This window comes from Prionailurus bengalensis, chromosome A1 (assembly GCF_016509475.1).
Source record: "Prionailurus bengalensis isolate Pbe53 chromosome A1, Fcat_Pben_1.1_paternal_pri, whole genome shotgun sequence".
Classification (NCBI taxonomy): domain Eukaryota; kingdom Metazoa; phylum Chordata; class Mammalia; order Carnivora; family Felidae; genus Prionailurus; species Prionailurus bengalensis.
Window position 1 is genome coordinate 117949020 of NC_057343.1, and position 21908 is coordinate 117970927.

Here is a 21908-nt window from a genome sequence, read left to right on the forward strand (position 1 = left end):
GGCCCTAAACTCAGGAAAGAAGCAAAAGGAAAGTGAAGTTCCTGGCGGTAGCGTTTGTCCCGCTCAGCCCGGCGCTAGCGCATTCTTCGTGCAGTTATTGGCTGGGACTCTGCGTGCCGCTGTCGGCCAATGAAGACGCTGGAGATCTGGCCCTGGCCCGTCCCCTCTTGGTGCCCCGGGATGAGGCAGAGACTGAACAGCCGGTGAGCAAATCAACGGCATCGAGAAAGCCATGTCCGACTCCGTGCCTAGCGCTCAAGCGCTAACCCGCTGAAAGTTTCTCAGTGAAAAAGCCGGAAAGATCTGGACTCCGCTGAGAGGAACTGCCTTTGAGTGAGATGGTCCCAGAGGCCTGGAGGAGCGGACTGGTAAGCATCGGGAGAGTAGTGGGAGTTTTGTTTCTGCTTGGTGCCTTGCACAAGGCTTCTGCCGTCGTTCGCTATGAGATTCTGGAGGAAAGAGAGAAAGGTTTTGTGGTGGGCAACGTGGTCACGGACCTTGGTTTGGATCTCAGCAGCCTGTCAGCACGCAGGCTACGGGTGTTGTCTGGAGCTAGCCGAAGATTCTTTGAGGTGAATCGGGAGACTGGAGAGATGTTCGTGAACGACCGCCTGGATCGGGAGGAGCTTTGTGGGACAGTGCCCTCCTGCACTGTAACTCTGGAGCTGGTGGTGGAGACCCCACTAGAGCTGTTAAGGGCGGAAGTGGTGATCCAGGATATCAATGACAACAATCCCACATTCCCTACCCGGGAAATGAAATTGGAGATCAGCGAGGCCGTGGCGCCAGGCACGCGCTTTCCGCTGGAGAGCGCGCATGATCCCGATGTAGGAAGCAACTCTTTACAAACCTATGAGCTGAGCCTAAATGAGTACTTTGCGCTTCGCGTTCAGACGCGAGAGGACGGCACTAAGTACGCGGAGTTGGTGCTGGAGCGCGCCCTTGATTGGGAGCGAGAGCCAAGTCTCCAGGTGGTACTGACGGCTTTGGATGGAGGCACCCCGGCTCGCTCCGCCACCCTTCCCATTCGCATCACCGTGCTGGACGCGAATGACAATGCACCCGCCTTCAATCAGTCTTTATACCGTGCGCGAGTCCTGGAGGATGCGCCGCCGGGTACTGTCGTGGTGCGAGTTCATGCAACTGATCTGGATGAAGGCCCCAATGGTGAAATCATTTACTCTTTTGGCAGCCACAACCGCGCCGGTGTACGAGACCTATTCTCCTTAGACCTTGTAAGTGGGGTGCTGACAATCAGAGGTCGCCTCGACTTTGAAGACACAAAACTCCACGAGATTTACATACAGGCCAAAGACAAAGGCGCCAATCCCGAAGGAGCACATTGCAAAGTTTTGGTAGAGGTTGTGGACGTGAATGACAATGCCCCAGAGATTACAGTCACCTCTGTGTACAGCCCAGTTCCCGAGGATGCCCCTCTTGGAACTGTCATTGCTTTGCTCAGTGTGATTGATCTGGATGCTGGGGAGAATGGATTGGTATCTTGCGAGGTGCCACCAGGTCTCCCCTTTAGCCTCACTTCTTCCCTCAAGAATTACTTTACTTTGAAAACCAGCGCAGCCCTGGATCGTGAGACTGTCCCAGAATACAACCTCAGCATCACTGCTCGAGATGCTGGAACTCCTTCCCTCTCAGCCCTTACAATCGTGCAGGTACGAGTGTCTGACATCAATGACAACCCTCCACAGTCTTCCCAGTCCTCCTATGATGTTTATGTTGAGGAAAATAACATCCCCGGGGTTCCAATACTAAATTTAAGTGTCTGGGACCCTGATGCCCCGCAGAATGCTCGCCTTTCCTTCTTTCTCTTGGAACAAGAAGCTGAAACTGGGCTAGTGGGCCACTATTTCACGATAAATCGTGACACTGGCATCGTGTCATCTGTAGTGCCCCTGGACTATGAAGATCGGCGAGAATTTGAAATAACAGTTCATGTCAGCGATGGGGGCACTCCAGTCCTGACCACCAACATTAGCGTGAACATATTTGTCACTGATCGCAATGACAATGCCCCCCAGGTCTTATACCCCCGGCCTGGCCGGAGCTCAATGGAGATGCTGCCCAGAGGTACCGCTGCTGGCTATGTGGTCACTCGGGTGGTAGGCTGGGACCCAGATGCCGGGCACAATGCCTGGCTCTCCTACAGCCTCTTAGGAGCTTCCAACCAGAGCCTTTTTGCTGTGGGGCTTCACACGGGTCAAGTCAGCACTTCCCGCCCAGTTCAGGACACAGATGTGCCCAGGCAGACTCTTATGGTCTTGATCAAAGACAATGGGGAGCCATCACTGTCCACCACGGCAACCCTGACTGTGTCAGTAACCGAGGAATCTCCTGAAGCCCGGGCTGAATTCCCCTCTGGCTCTGCCCCTCGGGAGCAGAATAAAAATCTCACCTTTTATCTACTCCTCTCTCTAATCCTGGTTTCTGTGGGGTTTGCAGTCACAGTATTGGGAGTGATCATATTCAAAGTTTACAAGTGGAAACAGTCGAGGGATCTGTACAGAGCTCCTGTGAGCTCCCTGTACCGAACACCAGGGTCCTCTCTGCATGCAGACGCTGTGCGGGGAGGTCTGATGCCACCGCACCTTTACCATCAGGTGTACCTCACCACCGACTCACGCCGCAGCGACCCACTGTTGAAGAAACCTGGTGCTGCCAGCCCACTGGCCAGCCGCCAGAACACACTGCGGAGCTGTGATCCAGTGTTCTATAGGCAAGTGTTGGGTGCAGAGAGCTCCCCTCCAGGACAGGTAAGGGTTAGCATCCCAGAATGATATTAATGCTTTTTGATGCCTGGACCATGTTCAGAAAGGGATGGAGCTGTTGTTTTAGTGATGAAGATGTTTTCCTAATGATGCATCTACTTTTTCACCTTGCCCTGTGTAGATCAAACATCATGCGTTTGTGAAGGGGATGGCGTGGCTAGAGTGTGGTTTGTGGTCCCACATGGTGTAGAATTAACTGACTCCTGTGTGGCCCCAATTCACACCTTCAGCACTCACTTGCCATCACAACTAACCAATCTTGCTAAGAGGCCATTAAATTATAACCCAAGATCTCAGCCCTCACAGCTTAGTTTGGTGTCATTTGCAATGACAGCAAGCTGAGCTGCTAGATACCTCTAACAAGTGGCAGATGCTAGGAATACAACAACCACCTCATTTGTCTGTCTTTGTTTTGATTGCAACATCTGCATTAAAACTAATGGTCCGCTGATAATTTTCCTTTGTCTATGCAGGCAGATCCTGTACCTCATTCTCAGGTGATTTTCAGTTAAATAAAATTCAGGGTGCCTGGGTGGCTCAGTCGGTTAAGCTCCAGCTTTGGCTCAGGTTATGATCTTGAGGTTTGTGGATTGAAGCCCCACGTCAGGCTCTGTGCTGACAGCTCAGAGCCTGGAGCCTGCTTTGGATTCTGTGTCCCTCTCTCTTTGCCCGTCCCCCATTCACACTCTGTCTCTCTCTCAAAAATAAATAAACATTTAAAAAATAAGTAAATAAAATTCTAGGCATCCTTTAACTTTTATTTCAAGTACACTGATGGAAATAACGTGTACATTACCTACAAAATATTTTTATGTTATAATGGTAATGCATGTGTAATATAAAAAACTTGGGAAATAGAGAAAAGTACTAAAAAAATTAAAGCTAACAATAATCCCCAAATCTAAAGACATAATCACCATTAATTATAAAAGTAAAAGTAATCATTTATTTTGAAAGTAAATCCAGACAGTCCAAAAGAACATATAGTACAAATTGAAAGTTCTTTTGTACCCTAGCATTATTCCCCATCCGTCCAGCATTATTTTTTTAAGTATACACACAGTATAAAATGTAGGTAAATTTGTATCTTGAGAAAGGTAAAGCTTTCATTTATTCAGGCTGGTGTGCAGGTAACTGTAAAGCCTGTGTCTTTAGTGAAACCTATACACACTTCCGGTTGTGGGAGAGTCACTGTTATTTTATTACTAATAAGTGTATTATTGTTATTAACCTTGGATTTGGCAGTTAGACAAATAGGGCTTCACCACTTATCAGCTGTGAGTTCTTGGCTAAGGTAATCTCAGAACCTGGTATATCATAAGTGTTAAAAAAAAATCTTGTCTATTACTATTATTATTTTTATTCTTTACCCATCCAAAATCTTTTTTTTTTAATTTTTTTTTTCAACGTTTTTTATTTATTTTTGGGACAGAGAGAGACAGAGCATGAACGGGGGAGGGGCAGAGAGAGAGGGAGACACAGAATCGGAAACAGGCTCCAGGCTCTGAGCCATCAGCCCAGAGCCCGACGCGGGGCTCGAACTCACGGGCCGCGAGATCGTGACCTGGCTGAAGTCGGACGCTTAACCGACTGCGCCACCCAGGCGCCCCTACCCATCCAAAATCTTAAGCACACCTTGAAATAAGAAAATCTGGAGATGGCCAGAAATGACAAAGTAGAGGCATAAATGGAAAGGCTAAGAAAAGATGAAAGCCAGAGAGAAGCAGCTGTCAGACTGGAAGTCAGACTGGGAATCAACTGGCATTTTCCCTAGAACAGTGTTCTCAAACTTGGTTGCACACTAGAATTACCTGGGGACCCCTTAAAAATTCTGAAGCCCAGGCCACATCCCAGACCAATTAAAGCACAATCTCTTGGGACACAGGGCTCAGTATTTTTTGAAGGTCCCCAAGTGATTCTAATGTGCAGACAAGTTTGAAAACTTCTTCCCTAGAATGTACCAGTCTTTCAGTTAACATATTTATGAAGCAAAGTGTTATTCTGGCATTCAAAGAACCAGGCTTATTGGGCCAGGCTGAACTTAGAAAATCCTGTCATTTCTCAACCTTAAGATATTACATAAAATAGCTCTATAAACTCATTGAATTACTTTGTTGTACACCTGAAATTAACATTGTGTGTCAAGTATACTCAAATAAATAAATAAAATACATATGTATTATATAGAATAGCTCTAGAAGAGCAACATAGGGAAGACATAACAGGATCCTTCAGTCATCTAAAGAGACAATCTTCCTAAACCACTAGCACACGGGGCACCTGGGTGGCTTACTCACTTAAGCATCTGACTTCCACTCAGGTCATGATCTTGCGGTTCGTGGGTTTGAGCCTCGTGTCGGACTCTGTTCTGACAGTTCAGAGCCAGGAGCCTGCTTTGGATTCTCTGTCTCCCTCTCTCTCTGCGCCACCCCCCTCCCCTCGGCCCCGCCACGGTCTGTGTCTCTCTCTCAAAAAGAAGCATTAAAAAAAAAAAAAAAAAAGCTGGACAGTGGGTATGGAACCTCTCTGGGGAGTGACAAAAAGATTCTATAATTAGATTGTGGTGATGGTTGTATCCTTTTAGTATATTCACGTATACTAAAAGCATTAAATTGTGCATTTTATTTTTTAATGTTTATTATTTTTGGGAGAGAGGGAGGGAGGGGCAGGCAGAAAGAGGGAGATACAGAATCCAAGGCAGGCTCCAGGCTCCAAGCTGTCAGCACAGAACCGCGAGATCATGATCTGAGCCGAAGTCCAATGCTTAACCTACTGAGCCACCCAGGCACCCTGAATTATGCATTTTAAATGGATGAATTATATAGTATGTGAACTGTATCTCATTAAAGCTGTTTTTAAACTGTAGAATGGGAGAATCACAAACCTGGCATAAAAGGATCAAGTCAGGGATATGGGATTAAGGCTTTATGATATTCCAGTGCTAGTAATTGACTGTGTGCCTCTTTTGGTGTGAACTTGCAAATATGGAGACCTATAAGAGGTCTAGTTCTTAAATATGAAAGGTATCAGGAAAGGGCTAGTTTATGATCGTACAGATTACAAACTAGTAGAAAAATCATTTAAGATGTTATAGAGGGGTGCCTGGGTGGCAAAATCAGTTAAGTATCAGACTCTTGGTTTAGGGTCAGGTCATGATCCCAGGGTTGTGGGATTAGAGCCCTGAGGTGGGCTCTGGACTGTCAGTGTTGAGCCTGCTTGGGACACTCTCTTTTCCTCTCTCTCTGCCTCCCCCCTACTCTCTCTCTCTCTCAAAAAAAAAATAAATAAATAAATAAAAGAAATTTAAAACAAATGGCTTTAAAAAAAAGATATTATAGAAAGAGAGTCTTTTTTCTCAGACAAACCAGGTATGGGAGTGGGGGGAGTTCTAGTACTGCATGTATTAGTTGTTTAGCTTCACACACATCTCTTAACCTCTCTGAACCCCAGTTTCCTCATCTATAAAATACAGATGACTTCTTTCAAAATTGTTTTGTAAGTTAAAAGCAGTGCAGGGGCGCCTGGGTGGCGCAGTCGGTTGAGTGTCCGACTTCAACCAGGTCACGATCTCGCGGTCCGTGAGTTCGAGCCCCGCGTCAGGCTCTGGGCTGATGGCTCGGAGACTGGAGCCTGTTTCCGATTCTGTGTCTCCCTCTCTCTCTGCCCCTCCCCCGTTCATGCTCTGTCTCTCTCTGTCCCAAAAATAAATAAACGTTGAAAAAAAAATTAAAAAAAAAAATAAAAGCAGTGCATATAAAGCATGCTGAATATAAAATATTCTTGTGAAGTATAAGTATTCAGTAAGTATTTGTTGAACTAATAAATGATAATATCAGTAATTCACCATTTAGTGAGTATTCCTATATGCAGACACTGTAAAAGATGAAAAGACACATTTCCTGTCATTATGGTATATAGAGTAGTACCATGGGAAACACATGGAAAAAAAAATGACGGTGAAGATCTGCATAATACAAGAAGCAACCAGAGCAAAGGGAAAGAAACCCATAAGCCAGCCTGAGGAAATCGGGAAGATTTTATAGAGGTGGTGATTATTGAGCTGAGAAGTAAAAGTTAAGGAGTAGTTTATTTTTTAAATTTTTTTTAAAGGTAAATCTTTTTTTTTTTAAATACGAAATTTGTCAAATTGGTTTCCATACAACACCCGGTGCTCATCCCAACAGGTGCCCTCCTCAATGTCCATCACCCACCCTCCCCTCCCTCCCATCCCTCCCATCCCTCATCAACCTTCAGTTTATTTTCAGGTTTTTTTTTCAACGTTTATTTATTTTTGGGACAGAGAGAGACAGAGCATGAACGGGGCAGGGTCAGAGAGAGAGGGAGACACAGAATCAGAAACAGGCTCCAGGCTCTGAGCCATCAGCCCAGAGCCTGACGCGGGGCTCGAACTCACGGACCGCGAGATAGTGACCTGGCTGAAGTCGGATGCTTAACCGACTGCGCCACCCAGGCGCCCCTTGTTTTCAGTTTTTAAGAGACTCTTATGTTTTGGCTCCCTCCCTCTCTAACCTCTTTTTTTTCCCCCTTCCTCTCCCCCATGGTCTTCTGTTAAGTTTCTCAGTAAGTAGTAGTTTATTAAATAGTAAAGGGAAAAAGGAGGCAGGAAGGGCCTTTGCAGGAAATTTCATGCATATGGATAATGATACTTAATTATTGCTGAACCTTAAAGTATGTTTGTTTAACAGTCTTGGCAAGAGATAAAGTGAAGCAAGTAGGCAGGAGTTAGATCTTGAGTTACTTTTAGGCTTCGTTCTGTATTCATGATAGTCACTGCAGAACTTTAAACCCCTATGTATGATGTCCTCAAGAGAGATTATCCTGGCACCCATAAGTAAAATAGATTGGGGATATTGCTACTGGAGACAAAGAGAACAGTTAGAAGCCTGTTAAAATATCTGAGGAGAAGATTGATAAATGCTTGAACCACCACAGTGGCAGTATAGGTGGAAGGTGTTGACTATAGTATAATCATCAGGACTTTTTAATTGACATGATTGAGGGAGTCAGGGAGAGACATGAGTCAAGGATGGCTCTGCCTGTCCCTCCCCTGTTCTGATGGAGGTACTGGGTTGATGGTGGTGTCATTCACTGTGATAGTGAATCCTGCCCAAAATACCTGGTAGGTCAGACTGATTTATACTTCCACCATTCCTATGAGAGGAGAGTTAGCTGTTTTTTGGTTAAAACACACACACACACACACACACACACACACAGACACACAAATTCAGATCCCTCTCTTTGAGACCAGAATGTAGGTTGTTGGCCTCAAGAGGATAGTCAAAAGGATATTCTTGAGGCTTAAGGGTTTGGAAAAATCTGGAGAGGGATTAGAACCCTGGGTTTTGCTCCCAGTTTTCACACCCAGTGGTAACCTAGGTGAGGCTTCAGATGAGTTAAGAAATCTTATGTTGACATCAGGCTGGACTTTTTCTCTTTGTGCTCTGGTGTGTTTGTCACTCAGATTATAGTTTGCAGGTAACTACAGTGTGAGATGATCTGTGTTTCTCAACTCTGTGTTTGTGTGTGTATGTTTAAGGTGGTAGCCAGGCTCCTGGGAGGGTCTAGATCAGGGTTGAAGAAGAGTGAGATAAAGTCTCCAGCTCCAAGAGGCCCCCAGGGGCCAAGTAAAAAGCTTGCTCTTTTGAAACTGTCTCTGTTGGTAATTAACAACAAATCAAGCATACCATGGTGTCAAATAAAGGGGATTTGTGGGCACAGTGCTATTAGTGGCTGATCTCAGTCATTCAAGGAAGCTATTAAATCTGTGAACATTAGCATTCTGCCAAGCAATGAGATCTAGTCCTTAGCGCCTCCCATACACACTGATTCTTTACTGATTTGGAACATCTCCCTCTCCTGACTCCCTCCACCTTGCTTCATCTCCTTCTATACTGTCCTGGAAATCAACGAATGGTAATTCAGTGTATCACTAGCTAGTGCCTGAATAAGAGAGATTTTGTGTCTGCTACACCTCCTGTTCCAAAAGAAACGTGCACTGCATAAATTTAATTGGTTACATTAATGTGTAAGTCTTGTCTGCAAAGAGATGGATATGTTTCTGAATAATCTGCAGAGGGGCAGAGTTTTGAATATATGGCACTGCTTCTAATTCGCTGTTGCTCCAATACAATCAGACTGAGGCATAAACTACCCATTTCAAATATTGGTGGATGACAACACTGGCTTGAACAAAGTGACCAGTCTCAAATGGCTACTCCTCTATGGGCTGCAGGTTGCTAGGGCTTTGGCTGTCTGTTTTCCCCGCCGAAAAGGGGCGGGGGAAGTTGGTGTGTTTGGGGGGAAAAAAGAACATACATACATGTTGTTTGCCTCTCATTAGAGGTAATAAACCTATAGAAGGAAATGCTGTTGAGTGGGAGGAAGGCAAAAAGATAGGTTTTTTGTTTTGTTTTGTTTTTTGGGTTTTTTTTGTTTTTGTTTTTCTGGTTTTTTTTTTTTTTTTTTTTTTTTTTTGTCCTCCAATGCTGCGACGCATTAACCCTGCTGCTATTGGGATGTTCTCTGCTCAGCCTATTGGCTGAACCTAGGAGCTGCTGTCTGCCAATCGGGTGGTGGAAGGCAGACAAATCTACCCCGCCACCAGCAAAAACGGCCTGTAACCCTTGCGGTGCCGGCCCAGCCGCGCCAGAGCTGGCGCCACGAAGAGAGATAGGTGTCTCCAGCTGCTGTTGCCGTTTGGGGCGGGTCGGCTTCTTCTGCTTCCCAGGACCAGGTAGAGGACTAACGGGAAGCAGCAATGCTCCGCAAGGTGGGAAGCTGGGTAGAAATCTGCTGGGGGGCCACCCTTTTGTTCCTCATTTGCCACCTGGGTTACGTTTGTGGGCAGATCCGCTACCCGGTCCCAGAGGAGTCACAAGAAGGGACTTTTGTAGGGAATGTCGCCCAAGATTTCTTGCTGGATACAGAGACTCTGTCAGCTCGTAGGCTGCAGGTTGCTGGAGAGGTGAACCAAAGACACTTCCGTGTGGATTTGGACAGTGGAGCCCTGCTCATCAAGAATCCAATTGATCGAGAGGCACTGTGTGGACTCAGTGCCAGCTGCATCGTGCCCCTGGAGTTTGTAACTGAAGGGCCTTTGGAAATGTACCGAGCGGAGGTAGAGATTGTGGATGTGAATGATCACGCCCCCCGATTTCCTCGGCAGCAGCTAGACTTGGAAATTGGGGAGGCAGCTCCTCCAGGACAGCGTTTCCCCTTGGAAAAGGCTCAGGATGCAGATGTGGGGAGCAATTCTATCAGCAGCTATAGACTAAGCTCCAATGAACACTTTGCACTGGATGTCAAGAAGCGCAGCGACGGCAGCCTGGTCCCAGAGCTGCTCCTGGAGAAGCCTTTGGATCGAGAGAAGCAATCAGACTACCGCCTGGTGCTGACTGCTGTGGATGGAGGGAACCCCCCGAGATCTGGCACTGCAGAGCTCCGGGTATCAGTGCTGGACGTGAATGACAACGCCCCAGCCTTCCAGCAATCCAGCTACAGGATTAGTGTGTTGGAGAGTGCTCCTGCCGGCATGCTGCTCATCCAGCTCAATGCCTCTGACCCAGACCTGGGTCCCAGTGGTAACGTCACCTTTTCTTTCAGTGGTCATACCCCTGATCATGTGAGAAACCTCTTTAGCCTTCACCCTACTACTGGAAAGCTTACCCTTCAGGGGCCCCTAGACTTTGAGAGTGAGAATTATTATGAATTTGATATTCGGGCTCGCGATGGGGGTTCTCCAGCCATGGAGCAACATTGCAGCCTTCGGGTGGATCTCCTAGATGTAAATGACAATGCCCCCCACATCACAGTGACCTCAGAGCTTGGGACTCTTCCAGAGAGTGCAGAACCTGGCACTGTAGTGGCACTCATCAGTGTGCAGGACCCTGACTCAGGGTCAAATGGAGACGTGAGCCTCCGTATTCCTGACCACTTGCCATTTGCCCTCAAGTCTGCCTTCAGGAACCAGTTCTCCTTGGTGACTTCTGGGCCCTTGGACCGAGAGGCCAAATCCAGCTATGACATCATGGTCACTGCTTCCGATGCTGGGAATCCTCCCCTGAGTACCCAGAGGAGTATTTTCCTCAATATTTCAGATGTGAATGATAACCCACCCTCTTTCTTCCAGAGGTCACATGAGGTGTTTGTTCCTGAGAACAATCGCCCAGGGGACCTGCTTTGTTCCCTTGCAGCCTCTGATCCAGACTCTGGCTTGAATGCACTCATCTCCTACTCTCTCCTGGAGCCCAGAAATCGAGATGTGTCAGCTTCTTCTTTCATCTCTCTGAACCCCCAAACAGGAGCTGTTCATGCTACTCGATCCTTTGACTATGAACAAACACAGACATTGCAATTTGAGGTGCAGGCCCGGGATCGGGGCAACCCACCTCTTAGTAGCACTGTGACAGTTCGTCTGTTTGTGCTGGACCTCAATGACAATGCCCCAGCTGTGCTGCGTCCTAGGGCCCGGCCTGGTTCTTTATGTCCGCAAGCTCTGCCTCCATCAGTTGGTGCTGGCCATCTAGTCACAAAGGTGACTGCTGTGGACTTGGATTCAGGTTACAATGCTTGGGTTTCCTATCAGCTCCTGGAGGCCCCAGACCCCAGCCTGTTTGCTGTCTCTCGCTATGCTGGGGAGGTTCGGACGGCAGTTCCAATCCCAGCTGATCTCCCACCACAGAAGCTGGTCATTGTAGTAAAGGATAGTGGTAGTCCACCACTTTCTACCTCTGTTACTCTACTGGTGTCCTTGGAGGAAGATACTCATCCAGTTGTCCCTGATCTTCGAGAATCTTCAGCTCCAAGGGAAGGAGAATCCCGCCTGACCCTCTATTTGGCTGTATCACTAGTGGCAATTTGCTTTGTCTCCTTTGGCTCATTTGTTGCACTACTGTCTAAGTGTTTGCGTGGGGCTGCCTGTGGAGTGACCTGCTTTCCTGCTGGCACCTGTGCCTGTCTCACCCGATCTCGAAGGAGGGAGGGGCTTCCTCCTTCCAATGGGATCCTGCGAATCCAGCTAGGGTCAGATGATCCTATCAAGTTTGTTGATGTGGGCGGCCACTCTCATGGCTGTACACCCTTGGCTTCTGCACCCACTCGGAGCGATAGCTTCATGATGGTGAAGTCACCCAGTGCACCTATGGCAGGGGAGCCTGTTCGCCCAAGCTGCCCACCCTCTGATCTTCTGTATGGGCTAGAGGTGAGACCTTTGCAGGCTCAGCCAGTGCTTGAGAGTTACTCTGATCCAAGCATATGGCTGGGTCATGTCCCTGGGACTGTTGGTCTCTTTGCCAGAGCCCATAGTGAGTGGTAACTATGTTGTAGATGGTGTGCTTTCGAAGTATTTTGTGAATAACCAGGAAGTTGTCACAGATTAGTACTTGAGGTGGATTATGTACCTGAAGGTAAGAAATGAAGGTAATGATCAAGAGCCAGGGTATTGTGGAAGCATGGTGCCAGAATGTGGGAGCATAGAAGGCTATCCTGTACAGGGGTAGGGTGTATCAGGCAGTCACCTAAACCCAAGAGGTTGCTTTCTCTTCCTGAATGAGGGGGGCAGGTTCTGGACTACCTTAACTCTAGGTTACCATTTCCCAATGAATCTAGGGTGACTGCTGTATTTGCCCCACAATGTTAAGTACCTCCTAACCCACTATAGAGAGAACTCGCTGCTTGAAACAGCAGAGAGCACAAAGAGGGGAGAGCTGAAGGGGAAGTAGGGAGGCATCAGGATCCAAGCAGAGATCTTTTAGTCCAAGTCTTCAGGAATCCCATTCAGGTTCCCACTGATATTTGAGCTAGATGCAAAAGAATTGGGGGCAGGGGAGCATTACTTCTTTGGTGGGGGGGGAAGCAACATGTGAGTAAAATCACTTCATGTCAGAAAACTGGTTTACAGCTGAGGAACTCAGAGGCAGCCACTCTGGAAGTCTTTAAGTAGACTTTTGAATTGGTGCAACCATAAATTCTAGAGACAACGCCTGGTTTCTACTCACTCTCTTGGGTGACCTGGATCAGTTCCAGGAATGTTCCCCCTACTAAAAGCTGTTATGCTCATTCCATAGCTCAAGTCAGGGATCTCATAAAAGCTGAATCCTGTAACCATCAGCTGACATTGAGATTCCTCAAAGCATTGATGGAGAGTCAGAGCAAGGCTTTACAGGATCCTAACAAATGGTTTCTCTCACCTCAGCCATGTTTGGCAGAATGGCGTTGGGCGGGGGGGGGGGGGGGGGGTTCACATGGCTTTGCCTCCCCTGGAAGGACAAAATTTTGTTGGTTTAACAAAGTAGTGGAAACTTCTAAAGTCCTGAGGGAAGTTGCTGGGACAGAACACTGAGAAGTTTTGTACCACTTTGTCTTCCCTGTTGAGAACCATCTGAGCTGTCAAACTTTGCTGCCAAGGGGGCTGAATCAACCTGCAGCATGAAATGAGTGGGGAGGTAGGAGGCTTCATTGACACAGATTTGCCTGTTCCTAAGGTTTCCAGGACTGAGGGGACTTCATAATTGGTTGAGAGCAGACAGACTTTTTGGCCAATCAGACTCAGAGCAGAGGTGGGGGATCTGCTCTTCCTGCCCACCTCTCCTCCTCCTGTTCCCCAGCTCCACTCAGATTCAGTTCCCCTCCCCCCCCACCCACCCCCGCCATTTGGTGACTAAGAAGAACTGCTGCAGGCAGACATACCTCGGAGCAGTTTTTAAGAGGCTGGAAGGAGACATAAGAGATTTCAGCTGCTACATTCCAAGACCTGGGTCTGCCTTGGAGACAGGACAGCACAGAGTCAGTGTCCAGGAAGGGACCTCTGGGTCATGGGGCCCAAGACACCCCCACAGCTCGCTGGGAAATGGCAAGTGCTGTGCATGTTGTCGTTGTGCTGCTGGGGCTGGGTGTCCGGGCAGCTTCGTTACTCAGTGGTGGAGGAGTCTGAGCCGGGGACGCTGGTGGGGAATGTTGCTCAGGATCTAGGCTTAAAGGTGACAGATCTGTTGAGCCGCCGACTGCGGTTGGGGTCTGAGGAGAATGGACACTTTTTTTCCCTGAGCTTGATGAGTGGTGCTCTGGTAGTGAATCAAAAGATTGACCGAGAGAGCCTATGTGGAGCCAGTACAAGCTGCCTGCTGCCAATACAGGTGGTGACTGAACACCCCCTGGAACTAATCCGCGTAGAGGTAGAGATCCTGGATCTCAATGACAACTCTCCTGGCTTTGCCACCTCTGAGCGAGAGATACGCATCTCAGAATCAGCTGCGCTTGGGGCCCGATTCCCACTGGATAGTGCCCAGGATCCGGACGTGGGCACCAATACTGTGAGCTTCTACACTCTAAGCCCCAGCAGCCATTTCTTTCTGAATGTGAAGACCCTAAAAGACGGGAAGCTATTCCCAGAGCTTGTGCTGGAGCAGCAGCTGGACCGTGAAGCCCAGGCAAGACATCAGCTGGTGCTTACTGCTGTGGATGGGGGTATCCCAGCCCGCTCAGGGACGACCCTTATCTCTGTCATTGTACTGGATATTAATGATAATGCTCCGACTTTCCAGTCCTCTGTTCTACGTGTGGGGCTCCCAGAAAATGCACCCATGGGTACACTGCTGCTCCGCCTCAATGCCACTGATCCGGACGAGGGCACCAATGGCCAACTAGACTATTCTTTTGGAGACCATACATCAGAAGTGGTGCGTAACATCTTTGGCCTAGACCCTAGCAGTGGAGCAATCCATGTGTTGGGTCCCATAGACTTTGAGGAGTCAAGTTTCTATGAAATTCATGCAAGAGCCCGTGACCAGGGACAGCCAGCTATGGAAGGCCACTGCATGATTCAGGTGGATGTGGAAGATGCCAATGACAACGCCCCAGAGGTACTGCTAGCCTCTCTGGTCAACCCTATCCTGGAGAGCACACCAGTGGGCACAGTAGTGGGCTTGTTTAATGTGCGGGACCGAGACTCGGGGAGAAATGGTGAAGTGGGCCTTGATATCTCCCCGGACCTGCCATTTCAGATTAAGCCTTCTGAGAACCACTACTCACTGCTAACCAGCCAGCCTTTGGACCGGGAGACCACATCCCACTATGTCATTGAGCTACTTGCTAGTGATGCAGGCTCACCTCCCCTGCATGCACATCTCACCATCCGGCTCAACATTTCAGATGTTAATGACAATGCACCCTACTTTTCTCAACAGCTCTATACTGCTTACATCCCTGAAAACCGGCCTCCAGGTTCCCTTCTTTGCACTGTGGCTGCCTCAGACCCAGACACTGGGGATAATGCCCATCTCACCTACTCCATTGTAGGGAATCAGATTCAGGGAGCCCCAGCTTCCTCCTTTGTATATGTCAACCCTGAGGATGGGCGGGTCTTTGCCCAGCGCACCTTTGACTACGAATTGTTGCAAATGATGCACATCATGGTGGGTGTGCGAGACTCTGGCTCTCCCCCATTGCACTCGAACACATCTCTGCATGTGTTTGTCCTGGATCAGAATGATAATGCACCAGCGGTGCTGCACCCAAGACCCGGCTGGGAACTCTCAGTCCCCCAACGTCTCCCTCGCTCTGCTCCTCCTGGCTCCTTGGTCACCAAAGTGACAGCTGTGGATGCTGATGCTGGCCACAATGCATGGCTCTCCTATTCACTGTTGCCACAGTCTACAGCTCCAGGACTGTTCCTGGTGTCTGCACATACTGGGGAGGTGCGCACAGCCCGGGCCTTACGGGAGGATGACTCTAACACCCAGCAGGTTGTGGTCCTGGTGAGGGACAATGGTGACCCTTCTCTCTCCTCTACAGCCACAGTGTTGCTGGTTCTGGAGGATGAGGACCCTGAGGAAATGCCCAAATCCAACGATTTCCTCACACTCCCTCCTGAGCGTTCAGACCTTACCCTTTACCTCATTGTGGCTCTTGCAGCCATCAGTCTCTTATCCTTAGTCACCTTCACCTTTCTGTCAGCTAAATGCCTTCGGGGGCACACAGATGAGGATGGGGGTGGGGGCCAGTGCTGCAGGCACCAGGACTCGCCCTCTCGGGACTTCTATAAGCAGTCCAGTCCCAACCTGCAGGTGAGCTCAGACGGCACACTCAAGTACATGGAGGTGACACTGCGGCCCACAGACTCACAGAGCCACTGCTACAGGACGTGCTTTTCACCAGCCTCGGATGGCAGTGACTTCACTTTTCTAAGGCCCCTCAGTGTCCAGCAGCCCTCAGCGCTGGTGCTGGAGCCTGATGCCTTCCGGTCCCGCTCTAATACGCTGCGGGAGCGGAGCCAGGTGAGGGGCTCAACACTGCCCAGGACAACCCCTGTGGCCTGCAATGGAGAAGCAGCCCATCCACAAAAGGGACTTTGAATTTATGTCCATTTCTCTCGGGAGGGGGTGGGGGTGTGGGAGTAGAGGATGGAGCTCAGTGTTGCCTGCACTCCACCTGATTGTTGGGACCATTTGGACTGATTGTGTGGAATGCCAATGTGGGGATAGGACTCTGAGCACCAGGAGGTGGTGGTGATTATAGGTGAGGGGAAGTAAGACCAGTCCCTGCTGCCCTCACTCAGAAAAGGCTGGGGCCCAGCAGTCTTTATGGCTAGGGTTGGGGAGCAGAGGGTGGTCCTTGGTGGAGGCAGTCATGGATCTATGCCTGCATCCAGCCTCCTTGACTCCCAAGCCAGCCAGCTTGCTGTGCCAGTCTTTAAGTTTCCTCTTCCAGTCCCTTGATCTGTGACTTCACTGTTAATCTCAACCTTCCTTATTCCTCCGTCAAACAAATGCACCTGTAGACAGGATTATTGTACATCCAGGCTTCATGCATGTCCTCCTTGCAGAACACACCCACTGGCCACACGCAGCAACAGACTTGTCTCATCTCATCTGCATGCTCACAGACACACACACGCACACACACGCACACACACCTGCACTTGGGCTTACACACACACACACCACCTTTTACTGCCAGCGCCTGCTGCCAAGTTCACTTGCACTGGCTGTTCCTGGGCCCCTCATAGCTTCCCAACCACCTGGCTGTTGGCCTCAGTGGTGCTCACTGCTGACTGATCACACCCTGGTGAGGATCCCAGGGCCTGCAAGGACCCAGGAACCTTTTCCTGCTTCTTCCTGGGACTAGATCAGGTCACCTCTGGGCAAGAGTTTTTAACTCTGGCGTGGGCCACCCCATAGTATTGGGGCTCCAAGCAGAGGGCAGCAGTGTGCCTCCAGCCCAGAAACCTCTGGGTCTGGCTGAGCTACCCTGTGGGCCAAGGGTAGGATAGGCAGCCTGGGACCTCAGTGACAGTCACTGCCTGTCCTATCACAGGAAGTGGGGACATGAAGCACCTGGACCCTGGACACTCAGAGATAGGCTTTTGGCTCCGTCGTGACCTTGATGTGGTTCCTGTGATCTAGGGTCAGGGCTTTGGGGGTGACCAAAGTATGTGAGACTCTGTCAATCCTTCCTTCAGCTGAGGGAAAGCCACAGCCTCTGCCAGATGCTGGGGTGCCCTCATCAGTGGGGAAACTATGATAGTAAAAAGGCACTAGTTTCCACAAACTCAGGAGCTTTTATTCAAAATATACTCATGCCCCACCCTGCACTTGAATCAGAATTAGAGTTTGAAACAATACCCCCATGTGATAGCTGATTGAAAGAGCCTTCCTGCACTACCTCCTTGGAGTACCATGTTCTTCACTTGTTCTTCCCAAGAATTTTGTTGGGTAGATACTAGCTTCCCCACCTTGTAACTGAATTTCACAGAGGTCAAGTGACATGCAAGTTCACTGGGTAAGTGGTAGAGAAAGATCTAACTTGGGTCTAATTCCAGAATTTGTGCTTTCACAAAGCTGGAAGATGGGAGGGCAGTTTGCATCTGCTTGGATGAGGCATAGATGGGATTCTTTCCCTTTTAGGGCTTTATATGTTAGAGAAAAGTCTCCTGGGGCTCCTTGTTCCTGAGTAGCCCTCACTGAACACACTTTGGACCCGCCATCTTTGTGTAAGTTGTGAGTTTTGCCCAGCAACTCTCCTCCAGTCTGTCATGGTTCTTGCATGATTCATGGTTCTTGCATGGATCATACATAGATTGTCCTGTGTCTGAGAATACAGTGGCTGATGAGTAGGCATCCCATTGCCTTTCCCCAGGCTGGTGATCTGGACTGGTGCTGGTGACTTGTGTTGTACCTGGGATGCTAACTTTCTGAGTTCTGCTCATATCACTGACACCTGTGGGCCTTAGAGTGAGATACTTGACAGACTTGGGTCTGTTTTCTCCCCCGTGTAATCAGAGATGCTCACACTTCTCCTCTGCTTCTGGGAGTGAGAGTGAGAGTCTCTTATCAGCACAGCCCAGAAGGGGTAAGGAGATGGCTCTAGGAGTGCTCCATATGTGATGGGATAATACACCCTCTCGAAAGGGTGGAAGGGACTCAGGAGTGAAGTGGCCGGCCAAAGTCTCACACCTTCACCCAGGTGGGACATGGCTACAGATCAGCCCCTTAAGAGCCCTGGAGACTTAGCTGGCTCTCCTTAGAGGCTTTGGAGGCTGTGGGAGCTAGGTCTCTGCTGCGCTCCATCCCAGCAGTTTTCTCTGTCCCAGACAGAGCAGCCTTGTTCTCTCCTCCTTAGTCACAGCCATTGTCTGGCAGAGTTCTGGGGGTGAGGGGTGTCTTGGGGCTTGGATGCCCTGCAAAGGATCAGTCTGGCATGACTCCTAAGTTAATAATGTGTTTAGCTGTGGGAAGGTATTCTTGAGAGCCAAAGGCCTGGAGGAGGCGTCCCTCTGAATATATTACAGCACAACCTGGCGCAAAAAGGGTTACCCGGAGCAGCAGCCATCTTGCTGCAAGGATGCTTTTGTTCCCAGCTGAGGAGCTAAATAAATTCTTTCTAGAGGCTGGTGAAATTCTCATCTAAAATCTCCTCTGCCACTTTTGAGGGCCTTTTCTGCACCCCTCCCTCTGGTTCCACAGGAGACACTTTCATCCCTTGAATCTCAGCTCTGAATTTCTGAGTCTGTGGGCAGGGAGGAATGGGCTATTTCTTCAGCAGAGGAATCTGGGTTTGCTCACTATGTTCAGATAGGTGTTATTTTCTCTCTGCCTCAGACCTCTGAGACCTGGGGTTCGGTTTGTCTTTGGAGATTAGTCTTTCCCTCCCTCCTCTTTCTCTGTGTCCATTCCCCTCTTTCCTTCCTTGCCCATCCCCAGACTGTGGTGACATTCTTTTTGTGAGTACTCAGCTCCTTTCCCTCTGTTTTCTCCACAGCAAGCCCCGCCCAACACGGACTGGCGATTCTCTCAGGCCCAGAGACCTGGCACCAGCGGGTAGGTGACTGCTTCTCCAGCCCACCCTCTTCTCTGCGGCATTTTCTCAGTGATGACGTGGGAGGAGGTGGGGGAGGGCTCAGCATTTGCTACAAATGGCTTCTTCCCTCAGTTCCGGATTTCAGGGAGGCTTTGGTGTATTGGGGGCTCGTACACAGAGCCCAGAAGGAAAAGGCTTCTACTCTATTTTGAAAGCTCATTTCACACCTCAGCCCCTCCCTTCTCACCAGGTGAATCTTTTCCTATCTCCTGGTCCTGAGGTGGTCTCTGGGTGGAACCCATCTAATTCCTAAGTCCCCCTGTTCCAGGTTGGGCTGGGGTTCAGGCAGAGAACCAGGGGACAGGAGATGGGGGAGGCACAGTCAGCAGTCAGAACCTCCTCCAGAGTCCACGGGGCAGAGCCCAGGAGAGGTGGGGGAGGTGGGTCAGCTGTTGGAAGGGGAGACTGCACTGCTGGAGGCTGGGCTGAGGAGGGAGCTCCTGGGACAGGTCTCCTCCCGCCCCACTCCAGGCTGCCTAGGTCCTGAAACTGGTCCTGCCCTCTCTACCTGCAGGCCTTTTTCTCTGCCACTCTTTCTTACTGCTTTGGCCTTCCCTCAGTCTCTTATCTCAGTTTGTGGTCTTTGCCTCTCACTCTCTTTCTGTCTTTTAGTTTCTGTCTTTATTGCTGCATCTTGGTCCCTGCCGTTTGTGTCTACTTGCCCTGATCTGTGCCTTGCACTGCACCTGCCATGCTGGGTGCTCAATAAATGTGGAATTAATGAATAAATATGACTCTTCCTTAGTCTCAGTCTCTGTTTCTTTTCTGTCTGTTTCTGCCTCCCAGTCTCTTTCCTTGAACGCTTTTCTTTTCCTCTTTCCTAGTGTCCTCATGTTCCTCTGTCTCTAGTCTCTTGGTTTCTCAACCTCTTGATATTTCTGCTTTCCTCTTTGTTCTCAGCCTATGTCTTTTTCCTTGTCTTTGTGTGTGTCTGTTTCTGTATCTCTAAGTGTGTAGTCTGTGTCTGCATTGCTGAATCTGTTCCAGAGTAACACTTTGTTTCTCTCTGTTTCCCTTTTATCCTGTCTCCTACTCTTTGTCTCTGTCTCTCATTTTTTTGTACTTGTGGGCAAGCCAGAATACACATCCCCTCACCTCCCGCCCACAACTCTCTCCCTGCCCCTGTCCCTCACATACAGAGTCTTTGATCAGTGCTCACACCACATACTCCTCTATCCAGGCTATCCCAGCTGTTCATTTCAGTTGAGTATGAATTCCTGCTGAGACAGGAACTTCCTGTGGGTGGTGGGGAAGGAAAAAGCAGAAAGATCTTTAGTTGGTCTGAGGGAAGTGGGGTGGGCTTTGGGCCAGTTCTCCCTGTTAGAAGTCAGGAGCCTAGAGGAGTCCAAGGAACCCAGGAGAGAGAGAGGGCAGAGCTTAGGTCACCTTCCTCTGCCTCCTTGATGGTCAGGCACTTGCTGCCCACATTTTCCCACATGTTATAGTTGGTGAGTGTTCACTGCCACAAGAATCCAGGAGACCTCAGCACATGCCAGGGAGGTAGAGACTCCACCTCCTTGGCATGTGCAGTCCTGCACATGTATCAGGAACTCAAGATGCTTCCTAGAAGGCCTTTAGAAGGCAGAAAAACAGTTGGTTTGGACTGTCTTTGCCCCTCCCTTGACCCCATCTGTCTCCTTTTAATCCAGTGGCCTTGCCAGCCTTTCTGTATAGCTTATCCATTAGGTCATTCATATGTTTATTCATGTATTCATTCATGCATCACCTACTTATTGGGCATCTACTATGAACCAGGCCATGTTCTAAACACTGTCCTGTAAGAATGAACAAGCAGACATGATCTTTGAGCTCACAGACTTCCAGGATAGCAGGTGAGACAACAAATTGACAACAAATTGCCCTAAAAAATGTCTAGTTAGAAATCATAGCAAGTTCTCAGAAAAAGAGGGTCATATGAGTGTAATCGTGGGGGGAAGGGTAGAGAAAGCCTCCAAGAAGAAGTGACATTTGAGCTGAGGTGATGAGAGGTACTGGGCAAATTGTGTCCCCTTTACCCACCTCTGCTGCAGACTGTATACTGGTCCTGAAGCAGAATTCAGTGCTGAACCTAGAAGTCCCACAGATTGCTTCTGTTGTCCCCTCTGGGTTGAGCACCGTACCCCTGCCTCAAGTCCTTTGTCATCAAATGAAAGACTTGGTGGCCTGAAATATAGGAGCTCTTGGGGAGATGTAAGGGAAGATTCCCTTCCTTAGTTAAGTTGAGGGGGATGGACAAACATTTCTGATGTAGCTCCAAAATGGCCCAGGTGAAATAAACATTAAGGGCCCAATCCAACAACTATACCTTTTCTCTTTCATTTATTCCATAGTTAGTAAGCACCTACTGTGGGCCAGGTGGTGTTTTAGGGGTAGGAGATGACAAAATAGGCCTGCTCCCTGCCCACAAGGAGCTTACCATGCGTTGAATAAAGCAAATATTAACTAAATACCAAAGTAAATGTAAGATCACAGCTATTGTAAGTGCTATAAAGTGCACTACCTGGTGGTGAGGGCCTGCAGTAGGGATTTGCCCTGGTAAGGGACCAAGAGGACCTCTAGGAGGAAAGGAGATTGTGCTGAAATCTGAAGGGTTTCAAATTAACCAGCTCAAGGAGAGAGGGAAGAGCCTCCACACAGGCCTTGTGGTAAGGCCTCTCAAGATCAACAGACTGACAGGGTACTTTGTCTTTGCTGCTGTTATGATGAGTGGAAGGATGAAGAAAGGAGATTTATCTAGTCCAACTCTGG

The 21908-nt window shown here is 48.9% G+C and overlaps 1 protein-coding gene and 1 pseudogene across 28 annotated transcripts in view; both read left to right on the top strand.

Moving 5' to 3' along the window:
* LOC122496034 overlaps positions 1 to 266 on the top strand; it is a 32388-nt pseudogene extending 32122 nt beyond the window's left edge.
* Positions 1 to 21908, top strand: part of LOC122482144 (protocadherin gamma-C4) — a 178103-nt gene that overhangs the window by 143287 nt on the left and 12908 nt on the right. For 20 of the 28 annotated variants that reach the window (XM_043580349.1, XM_043579680.1, XM_043579044.1 and 17 more), the window contains one exon: positions 19062 to 19120. In XM_043580349.1, coding sequence (XP_043436284.1) covers positions 19062 to 19120 — 59 coding nt within the window. Of the gene's footprint in view, positions 1 to 158; positions 2769 to 7315; positions 16079 to 18629; positions 18690 to 18810; positions 18856 to 19061; positions 19121 to 21908 lie in introns of those variants that run through there. The other 8 variants (XM_043578792.1, XM_043580510.1, XM_043578783.1 and 5 more) reach the window with 8 other exon arrangements.